At 36.3% G+C, this 12,143-nt stretch overlaps 1 protein-coding gene across 2 annotated transcripts in view; it reads left to right on the forward strand.

The window, feature by feature from the left end:
• Positions 1-9,687, forward strand: part of ZNF292 (zinc finger protein 292) — a 105,964-nt gene extending 96,277 nt beyond the window's left edge. For both annotated transcript variants that reach the window (XM_050788053.1, XM_050788054.1), the window contains one exon: positions 113-9,687. In XM_050788053.1, the coding sequence (XP_050644010.1) occupies positions 113-7,267 (7,155 nt within the window). In that variant the 3' untranslated portion in view covers positions 7,268-9,687. The remainder of the gene's footprint in view (positions 1-112) is intronic.
• Positions 9,688-12,143: the final 2,456 nt, after the last annotated feature.

Raw genomic sequence — 12,143 nt, forward strand, 5'->3', positions numbered from 1 at the left:
ATAAGCTGCTATTGCAAGATTTGAGAAAAATCTCAATCTTAACTAAATTCTGAAATAAATTAGTGTTGATTAGTGTAGCTTAAATTAACATTTCCTGTTTGCTTTTTCACAGACTGAAGGAGCTGGACTTGCTACCTGTATAGAACTGTGTGTAAAAGCTCTTCGCTTGGAGTCTACAGAAAATACTGAAGTGAAAATATCTATTTGCAAGACCATTTCATGTTTGTTGCCTGATGATCTGGAAGTAAAACGTGCTTGTCAACTGAGTGAATTTCTTATTGAGCCTACAGTAGATGCGTATTATGCTGTGGAAATGTTGTATAATCAGCCAGACCAGAAATATGATGAAGAGAATCTTCCAATACCAAATTCTCTACGCTGTGAGCTGTTACTTGTATTGAAAACTCAGTGGCCCTTTGATCCAGAATTCTGGGATTGGAAAACCTTGAAACGACAATGCCTTGCATTAATGGGGGAAGAAGCATCCATTGTGTCTTCAATAGATGAACTGAATGACAGTGAAGTATATGAAAAAGTAGACTACCAAGAAGAGAGTAAAGAAACTTCTATGAATGGACTTTCTGGTGGAGTTGGTGCTAATTCTGGCCTTCTTAAAGACATTGGTGATGAAAAGCAGAAGAAGAGAGAGATAAAACAGTTAAGAGAGAGGGGATTTATATCTGCTAGGTTTAGGAATTGGCAAGCCTACATGCAGTATTGTGTGTTGTGTGACAAAGAATTCCTTGGTCACAGAATAGTACGACATGCTCAGAAACATTACAAAGATGGAATTTATAGTTGCCCCATATGTGCAAAGAACTTTAATTCTAAAGAAACTTTTGTCCCTCATGTCACACTGCATGTTAAACAATCTAGTAAAGAGAGACTAGCAGCTATGAAACCATTAAGAAGATTGGGAAGGCCTCCAAAGATCACAACTGCCAATGAAAATCAGAAGACTAATACTGTGGCTAAACAAGAGCAGCGACCTATAAAAAAGAATAGTCTCTATTCAACAGATTTTATAGTGTTTAATGACAATGATGGTTCAGACGATGAGAATGATGACAAAGATAAATCCTATGAGCCAGAAGTGATTCCAGTCCAGAAACCAGTACCTGTTAATGAATTTAATTGCCCTGTAACTTTTTGTAAAAAGGGCTTTAAGTACTTTAAAAATTTAATTGCTCATGTAAAGGGGCATAAAGATAATGAAGATGCTAAGCGCTTTCTTGAAATGCAGAGCAAAAAAGTTATTTGCCAGTACTGTAGGCGGCATTTTGTGAGTGTTACTCATCTCAATGATCACTTACAGATGCACTGTGGCAGTAAACCATATATCTGTATACAGATGAAATGTAAAGCTGGTTTTAATAGTTATGCCGAGCTTTTAACCCACCGAAAGGAGCATCAAGTCTTTAGAGCAAAATGTATGTTTCCTAAATGTGGAAGAATTTTTTCAGAAGCTTATTTACTGTATGATCATGAAGCACAACATTATAATACGTACACTTGCAAGTTCACAGGTTGTGGCAAAGTTTATCGTTCTCAGGGTGAGCTGGAAAAGCATCTGGATGATCACAGCACTCCTCCTGAAAAAGTGCTGCCTCCTGAAGCCCAACTTAATTCATCTGGAGATTCCATTCAGCCTTCTGAAGTGAATCAGAACACAGCAGAGAATACTGAGAAAGAAAGATCTGTGCTTCCTTCAGAAAATAACATTGAAAACAGCTTACTAGCAGATAGAAGTGATGCTTGGGATAAAAGCAAAGCAGAATCAACTGTGACCAAACAAGACCAGATTTCTGCCTCTGAGCTCAGGCAAGTTAATGGACCGTTGTCAAATGGTTTGGAAAACTCTGCTACTACTCCTCTGCTTCAATCCAGTGAAGTAGCTGTGTCCATTAAGGTGTCTCTCAATCAGGGGATTGAGGATAACTTTGGAAAGCAAGAAAACTCAACTGTGGAAGGCAATGGTGAATCTCTGGTTACAGACTTACATACACCAGTTGAAGATACTTGTAATGATTTATGTCATCCAGGTTTCCAGGAGAGAAAAGAACAAGATTGCTTTAATGAAGCCCAGGTTACTCAGAATTCTTTAGTAAATTCAGAAACTCTCAAAATAGGTGACCTTACCCCACAAAACTTAGAAAGACAAGTGAACAACTTGATGACATTTTCTGTGCAAAATCAGGCAGGATTTCAAAACAATTTACCAACTTCCAAATTTGAATGTGGAGATAATGTTAAAACATCATCCAATCTTTATAATTTGCCTCTTAAGACATTAGAAAGTATTGCGTTTGTTCCGCCACAGCCCAATCTAAGTAATTCATTAGGAACCCCATCAGTGCCTCCAAAAGCTCCAGTTCAGAAATTCAGCTGCCAGGTCGAGGGATGTACTCGAACCTATAACTCTTCACAGAGTATTGGGAAACACATGAAGACAGCACACCCTGACCAATATGCTGCATTTAAAATGCAGCGCAAAAATAAAAAAGGTCAGAAAGCTAACAACTTAAATACACCAAATAATGGAAAGTTTGTTTATTTTTTGCCATCACCGGTGAACAGCTCAAATAATGCATTTTTTACATCACAGACCAAAGCCAATGGGAATCCTACTTGTTCGGCCCAGTTGCAGCATGTCTCGCCTCCCATTTTTCCAGCTCATTTAGCAAGTGTGTCAACTCCATTGTTGTCCTCAATGGAAAGTGTCATAAATCCAAATATAACTTCTCAGGATAAAAATGAACAAGGTGGTATGTTATGTTCCCAAATGGAAAATTTACCTAATACTGCCTTGCCAGCACAAATGGAAGATCTAACCAAAACAGTTCTGCCTTTGAATATTGACAGTGGCTCAGATCCTTTCCTTCCTTTACCTGCAGAAAGTAGTTCAATGTCTCTCTTCCCTTCACCAGCAGATAGTGGGACTAATTCTGTTTTTTCCCAACTGGAAAATAATACAAATCATTATTCCTCACAGATGGAAGGAAACACTAATTCCTCCTTTCTAAAGGGGGGTAATGGTGAAAATGCAGTTTTTCCTTCACAAGTGAATGTTGCAGATAACTTCAGTAGCACCAATGACCAACAGTCTGCACCTGAAAAAGTTAAAAAAGACCGTGGGCGGGGCCCAAATGGGAAGGAAAGAAAACCTAAGCACAACAAAAGGGCTAAATGGCCTGCAATTATCAGAGATGGGAAATTTATCTGTAGCAGATGTTACAGGGCTTTTACTAATCCCAGATCACTGGGTGGGCACTTATCCAAGCGATCTTACTGTAAACCACTGGATGGAGCCGAAATTGCTCAAGAACTTCTACAGAGTAATGGACAGCCTTCTCTTCTTGCCAGCATGATTCTCTCCACAAATGCAGTAAATTTGCAGCAGCCACAACAATCTACCTTCAATCCAGAAGCATGCTTTAAAGATCCATCATTTCTACAGCTGCTTGCTGCTGAAAATCGCTCGCCAACATTTTTACCAAATACATTTCCTCGACCTGGCGTGACTAACTTTAATACCAGTGTCAGTCAAGAAGGTAGTGAAATTATTAAACAGGCTTTGGAAACTGCTGGCATTCCCAGTACATTTGAGGGTGCCGAGATGCTTTCTCATGTTTCAACAGGTTGTGTCTCTGATACACCACAAGTAAATGCAACAGTGATGCCAAATCCAACTGTGCCACCCCTGTTGCAGACTGTATGCCATCCAAACACCTTGCTGACCAACCAGAATAGGACATCAAACTCCAAAACTTCCTCCATTGAGGAATGTAGCAGCTTGCCTGTTTTTCCAACGAATGACTTACTACTGAAGACTGTTGAAAATGGTTTGTGCTCTAGTTCATTTCCTAATTCTGGTGGGCCATCACAAAATTTTACCAGTAACAGTTCTCGTGTTTCTGTTATAAGTGGTCCTCAGAACACAAGATCCAGTCATTTAAATAAAAAGGGAAACAGTGCTTCTAAGAGAAGAAAGAAAGTTGCTCCTCCACTAATTGCACCTAATTCTTCCCAAAACTTGGTAACAAGTGACTTAACAACAATCGGACTCATAGCAAAGAGTGTTGAAATCCCAACTACTAACCTTCACTCAAATGTAATTCCAAGTTGTGAACCTCAGAGTTTGGTGGAAAATCTAACACAGAAGTTAAATAATGTTAACAATCAGTTATTTATGACTGATGTAAAAGAGAATTTTAAAACCAGTATTGAGTCCCATACAGTGTTAGCCCCTTTAACATTAAAAACTGAAAATGGTGATTCCCAAATGATGGCTTTGAATTCATGCACAACTTCAATAAATTCTGATTTGCAGATTTCTGAAGACAATGTTATACAAAACTTTGAGAAGACTCTTGAAATTATTAAAACTGCTATGAATTCTCAAATACTTGAGGTAAAAAGTGGATCTCAGGGTGCTGGTGAAACATCACAAAATGCTCAAATAAATTATAACATTCAGCTTCCTTCAGTAAACACTGTGCAAAATAACAAATTACCTGATTCTTCTGAGTTTTCCTCCTTTATAAGCGTCATACCAACAAAAAGTAACATTCCTCAGTCTGACGTATCACATAAGGAGGATCAAATACAGGAAATTTTAGAAGGCTTACAGAAACTAAAATTAGAAAATGACCTGTCCCCTCCAGCATCCCAGTGTGTACTGATAAATACATCAGTGACACTGACTCCCACGCCTGTTAAATCAACTGCAGATGTCACAGTTGTTCAGCCAGTTTCTGAAATGATAAACATTCAATTTAATGACAAAGTTAATAAACCCTTTGTGTGTCAAAACCAAGGCTGTAACTACAGTGCTATGACAAAGGATGCACTATTTAAGCACTATGGTAAAATTCATCAGTACACTCCAGAAATGATTCTTGAAATTAAGAAGAATCAATTGAAATTTGCTCCCTTTAAATGTGTAGTACCTACATGTACAAAAACATTTACAAGAAATTCTAACCTCCGGGCACACTGTCAATTGGTGCATCATTTTACAACTGAAGAAATGGTAAAGTTAAAAATTAAAAGGCCTTATGGAAGAAAATCTCAGAGTGAAAATTTGTCGGCCCCACGAAGTACACAAGTGAAAAAACAGCTAGCTATGACAGAGGAAAATAAAAAGGAATCTCAGCCTGCTTTAGAATTGAGAGCAGAGACCCAAACTACCCACAGTAATGTAGCAGTGATCCCAGAAAAACAACTTGTAGAAAAAAAAAGCCCTGACAAAACAGAAAGTTCTTTACAGGTGATTACAGTTACTTCAGAACAATGTAATACAAATGCACTCACAAACATACAAACCAAAGGACGGAAAATTAGGAGGCATAAAAAAGAAAAGGAGGAGAAAAAACGAAAGAAGCCAGTTTCCCAATCCCTTGAGTTTCCGACAAGATACAATCCTTACAGACCTTATCGATGTGTTCACCAGGGATGCTTTGCTGCCTTTACGATACAGCAAAACTTGATTCTCCATTACCAGGCTGTACACAAATCAGATCTACCTGCATTTTCAGCAGAGGTCGAAGAGGAAAGTGAAGCTGGTAAAGAAAGTGAAGAAACTGAAACTAAACAAACTTTGAAAGAATTTCGATGTCAGGTAAGTGACTGTTCTCGAATTTTCCAAGCAATTACTGGCCTAATACAACACTACATGAAACTTCATGAAATGACTCCTGAAGAAATTGAAAGTATGACTGCTTCAGTGGATGTTGGGAAATTTCCGTGTGACCAGTTAGAGTGTAAATCTTCATTTACTACATATTTGAACTATGTTGTTCATCTAGAGGCAGACCATGGAATTGGACTAAGGGCAAGTAAAACCGAAGAAGATGGTGTATACAAATGTGATTGTGAAGGCTGTGACCGTATATATGCAACCCGGTCAAATCTCCTCCGACACATTTTTAATAAGCATAATGACAAACATAAGGCTCATTTGATTCGCCCAAGAAGATTAACACCTGGCCAGGAAAATATGTCAAGCAAGGCAAACCAGGAAAAATCAAAGTCTAAACATCGGGGGACGAAACACAGCAGATGTGGAAAGGAAGGAATAAAAATGCCCAAGACCAAACGAAAGAAAAAAAATAATTTAGAAAACAAGAATGCAAAGATTGTGCAGATTGAAGAAAATAAGCCTTATTCTCTGAAACGTGGGAAGCATGTATATTCTATAAAGGCTAGAAATGATGCCCTGTCTGAGTGTACAAGCAGATTTGTAACCCAGTATCCATGTATGATAAAGGGATGTACTTCGGTTGTTACAAGTGAAAGCAATATAATTAGACATTATAAGTGCCATAAATTATCTAAGGCATTTACATCGCAACACCGAAATCTTCTTATTGTATTCAAACGGTGTTGCAACTCACAAGTAAAGGAAACGTCTGAGCAAGAAGGTGCTAAGAATGACGTGAAAGATTCTGACACGTGTGTATCAGAGAGCAATGATAATTCAGGAACAACAGCTACAGTTTCACAAAAGGAAGTTGAAAAAAATGAAAAAGATGAAATGGATGAACTAACAGAATTGTTTATTACAAAATTAATAAATGAAGATAGCACAAGTGTAGAGACCCAGGCTATTACTTCTTCAAATGTGAGTAACGATTTTCAGGAAGATAACCCCTGCCAGTCAGAAAGACAAAAAGCAAGTAATTTGAAGAGAGTTAATAAAGAAAAAAATGTCTCACAAAATAAAAAAAGGAAAGTTGAAAAAGCTGAACCAGCATCGGCAGCTGAGTTAAGTAGCGTGCGTAAAGAAGAAGAAACTGCTGTTGCCATTCAAACCACTGAGGAGCGTCCTGCATCTTTTGACTGGAGCTCTTTTAAGCCAATGGGATTTGAAGTATCATTTCTGAAGTTTCTTGAGGAGTCTGCAGTGAAGCAGAAGAAAAATATTGACAAAGACCATCCAAATACTGGAAACAAAAAAGGATCCCATTCAAATTCAAGGAAAAATACTGATAAGACTGCTGTGACTAGTGGAAATCATGTATGTCCTTGTAAAGAAAGCGAAACGTTTGTACAGTTTGCCAATCCATCACAGCTTCAGTGCAGTGATAATGTAAAAATTGTTTTAGACAAGAATCTTAAAGATTGCACTGAGCTTGTCTTAAAGCAGCTTCAGGAAATGAAACCTACCGTCAGTCTGAAAAAACTTGAAGTACATTCAAATGATCCAGATATGTCTGTTGTGAAAGATATCAGTATAGGTAAAGCCACAGGCAGAGGTCAGTACTGATAATTAATGTAGTATAAATACATCATTTACCATTTTATTTTAAATAGGAAGCCATCAAGCATGCTAGAATTGTGGAACTTTCATTATATTTTTTGTTGTTGTCATGAATTAACCTGGCCAAAAAACAAAAACAAAAAAAAAAAAAAACATGACATTGTCATGTAAAACTTTTTTTTTTATCCCTATGGGACTTGAGGAACAGAATCAGTACTTCAGTTATTGTAAATAGCTAAACCTCAAATTTCTATCACCCAATTGCCCTTTTCATGAACTAAACAATTATCTGTGTGATTGGTATGTTTCACCAGGTCACTGCTCATGTATAACAGTACTCTTTATTTGTAGATACCTTTTTTGTATATATTTATTATTGTAAATCATGTGCTGCCACCAGCAGTCTGTAAGTCTAAACTATTAAATGACACATTTATATTTGGAATTTTAATTTTTAACTAAGCGATCAAGTTTTTTAAATTGTTCTTTTATTGTTTTAAATTAAGAACTTTTTGAACTAAAACCAGAAACTCTGCCATAGTTCATTGATTTTTACATGAAACATTTATTTACAAGATGATATCAAGATTACTTTTCACAAAATAGGGACATTATATCAACACTTTGCTCTGCTTTGTGAATTTGCCATCCAGGATTTTGGGGTGGTATTCATGTGAAATTAAAGCAGATTCTTTAGCAGTTTCCTATAGCTACAGTTTTGGTTTTTTTTTTTTTTTCCTCATTGCTTCTAATTGGATATAGTTACTATGAGTCCATGAAATATAATGGAAATGTGAATAAAGAATTTACTACATTGAAGATTTTAAACATTTGGTATTAAAAAAAAAAATCCTTTGTGAATGTGATAGAAAACTAGTAGTGTGGAGCAGTGTAAATATTTGAGGTGGTGATTTGTGAAGTAGCCCAGTATTGCCTTAAATAAAATCACATTTCATTTCTTGTTTTATACATGTGATCTTATAAAGATTTTTTGTTTTGTTTTCCATTTTCTGAGATTTATAGATTGGTGTATAGCTTTAAACTGTATAAAGTTTTGTGGAAAGATTTTTTTAAACATTTTTATAAATCTTAAAATTGATATCATCAAAGTGAGCCCATCTTGTGTTTATAAAATACAAGAGTCCTTAACATTTATAATTACATAGATAAAACACTTTCTATAAGGAAGTTGGATGTTTTGATTTTACTGTTTATAGATGTTAGATTGTACAGATTTGTCTGTATTTCTCACCATATCTAATGATACTTTTTTCATTAGATTGGTCTTCAAGAGCAGTATTAGTTACAATTATTTTGGTTATTCAGTATATAGTTAGCTCTTACAGTTTAGCTTTATTCACCATATTTATACTGTGGATTCACAGCCAGAGGTAGAGGTTATTCCAGGAGAGTTGATGACCTTCATTTAAAGTCCAACTAAAATCAGTACTAGAAACAAAAGAAAACATCCTTGCAATATTTACTTTTGTTTCTGTTTGCCATAAATAGTAACATTGGTTTTTTTATTTTGTGTTTGTTATAAAACAGTTGCATTCACAATATTATTGGCCTGAGATATTGATGATATTGTGATGGTATGAAAATGTGTACATTCCCTGTGCAACATCAGATTTGCAGGAAAAATGAAGCACTTACTGAAATCGCTGGTACTCTGAATAAATAAGCATGGTCAAGGAGTGAACTATTTTCTTTTGGAAATTTCTTTTTAATTTTTATTATTAAAGTATAATTTTATTTTTAGGGCCTTTTGGGTTTTATTGACTAGTTCATTTCACCTCTTTAAGACTTACTAGCAATAAGCATAAAACTTGACACGTTAAAATCCCTGCCCTTTGGTAAGCCCACTGTTATTTATTAAAATAAAAGTTATTTTATGGGTGATTAATACATGGGTTTTCTTTTTCCTAAATTAACAATAATTTAAATAACTGAGTAATTTTAATATTAAATTTTTGTTAACAACTGAATGTTTCCATACAGTTTTCTTAGAAGTTGACCTAGCTCTTAAAGGTGGGCACTTGGCAAAACTACTCATATAGCACAGTAGCAAGTAGGTTTATTTCTGATCATTGTAACTATGAGCCACTGTTAAGTGAAAATGCCAGTGTATTGGGGCTTTTCTTTTGCTCATTAGCTTAAGAAAATTTATAACTAGACATTTCTGTAATTGTTCTACATGTCATAGGGAAGAGTTTGCCAACATTTAATGAAATTTTTATATTCCAGGTAATGTATGCTAAAGGTAGTTATGAGAGAGTGGGCTTTTTAGCATGAAACAGAAAAATCAAATTATGGTTAAAAAAAAAAAGATATGAATTTAAAGAACAGCATGTTGGTAAATTTTGATATGGAATGTAATGTCTAAGTATTAAAAAAGAATCATAAAATATATTTTTTTCATGGTATACTTTTCCCCACCTATTGTCTTGAGATATCTTCTGCAGCCTAAATTTGCTAAAGTTTTGTCATTAAAAAGTAGGAGTTTTTCCTCTTCTGAACCCCCAAAGTTTGCATATTACAGGTCAGAATTGTGTTATTCAAAATACATCGTCTTAAGTGAAATGTAACGGTTTTTGAAATTTTCAACAGTGTTAAATTTAACATACATATGTTATTATTTTAAAGGGCTAGACAGATTTTTAAGGCAAATTTTTATCAAGCAGTCACAGTGGCTATAGATAATAAGATGAAAGGACAACAATACAATACCTAGGGACATCAGAAAGAATGCCCTATTTTTCTGGAAAAGGAGGTAGGTAGGTAGGTGTGAAAGTCTTTGTAAAAAATATGAGTTTTGAAAGATGAGTGAATGCTCATTGGTTCAGGGGGACAAGAGAATTTCAGGCTTGGAGGTAAAGCATAATTGCAGTATTGCCAGTGGGCCACTTGTTAAGATAGGAAGTTGAAGAAGGTGAAGCTGAGGAGGCAGATGGGTGGTGGGATCAGGAATGTTCTTGTGTGCTGTATGAAGTCTTTATTTTCGTTTTTGAAAATCGTTATTGGATGCATGCAGATTGAACAATTTAATCAGTATCAATTTTAGATAATTGTCATGGTATAGTGGATAAATTGAGTAACTTGGAGATTACTTAGGGGAACCTAAAATAGTCCAGGAAAAAAATGATGGGAGCCAGAAGAAAGGCCAATGAAGTTGGGAAAGAGACTAATGGATAAGAGAAATACTAATAAGTAATGGCTAAGGCAGCCTGTTTCAGCATGTTTATTATAGTGAGAGTATTGCTGTGATGAAGTTTTCTAAGTTGTGTTCTGTAGTTTTCTCTCTCTCTCTCTCTCTCTCTCTCTCTGTCTCTTTTCTTTTTTTGGAGACAGAGTCGCGCTGTGTTGCCCAGGCTTGGTGCAGTGTGGCGTGATCTCGGCTCACTGCAACCTCTGCCTCCCTGGTTCAAGTGATTCTCCTGCCTCAGCCTCCCCAGTAGCTGGGACTACAGATACATGCCACCACACCCAGCTAATTTTGTAGTTTGGGCACAATCTCTGCTCAATGCAACTTCCACCTCCCAGGTTCAAGTGATTCTCCTACCTCAGCCACCCCCAAGTGGGTGCACACCACCACACCCGGCCAATTTTTGTATTTTTACTGGAGACGGTCTCACCATGTTGGCCAGGCTGGACTTGAACTCCTGACCTCAAGTGATCCACCTGCCCCCACCTCCCAAAGTGTGGGTATCACAAGCATGAGCCACCACACCTGGCCTCTCTTAAAGAATTTAATGCGTGTTTGCATATTAAAGACAAAAGTTCTGTAAATATGTAAAAAGTTAAAAGTCAGACTTAATTGACTGTGAGAGCATTTTTCTTCTTTTAATGTTAATACTTAGTTATATCCCACTGAACTGGCATTCTAAAGAACACACTTTGAGAAATGCTGATCTTAAACAGCGTTTATTCAACCAGAACTGATAAATCAACATGTCTACACCAATTCAATTGTATCAGCTGTTTGCAAATGGTGATTTTTCTGATTGTTAATTTATATGTCCCAATTGGTTGATTCCTTTGCTGTTTTGGTTGTTAATGTTTTGAATATTTCCCGGTATTCAAGTAATAATCATTGAGTTTCAAGTAATTGTGATAAACGGGTATTCAAGTAATATTCATTGAATTTCAAGTAATTGTGATTAAACGTTGATTAAAATCCAGTTGTCATACTTACCAGAAGCCCCTGCCTCTAAACATTCTTATCCTACTTCCCATTTCCCACTCTTCTCATTTCATTGAACACAGTAACCTTCCTTCCTCACTTCAAAGCCTATCTGGAATGCTTATTCCTCTTAATTCTATGGCTGACTTCATATACATCAGTTCACAGCTTAAATGTCACCTCATCGGAGGGACACCCGGATCATAAAGTTTCACATGCCCATTCTTTACAACAGATTTTTAAAAAATACTTTGTATCTTCAACACTACCAGTCAATGAAGAAAATAATACCTGTGTTCTTCAATGACTTTGCAACAATCAAACCCCATATCACTTCCAAATCTTGAATTCAATTAATTTTTCTAGCCACAAACTTGTAGCTCACCTGCTCAAGATATCTCCGCTAAAAAAATACTTCTACCTTTTACTACCACTTGCTGGCTATTCATCAGCTCACTCCTGTCCTCAACTTGTTCAGCTTAGAAACTAGATCCCATTGTTACAAGCACTCCTTTGCAAATATCCTCAGACCATACACCTCTCCCTCTGTCATGATCTGGAAGAATCCCCAAACATTCTGTCTACTCTTGAGCAGTGGAATGGAAGAAAATTATTCCGGGAGATAGGTTGGTAATCTCAAAACTTAAGTAGACTCAGCACTACCTGGCAGTTTTTCTGTAGTTTTCTGGTAACTTGCTT

This window comes from Macaca thibetana, chromosome 4, assembly GCF_024542745.1.
Source record: "Macaca thibetana thibetana isolate TM-01 chromosome 4, ASM2454274v1, whole genome shotgun sequence".
Lineage (NCBI taxonomy): Eukaryota > Metazoa > Chordata > Mammalia > Primates > Cercopithecidae > Macaca > Macaca thibetana.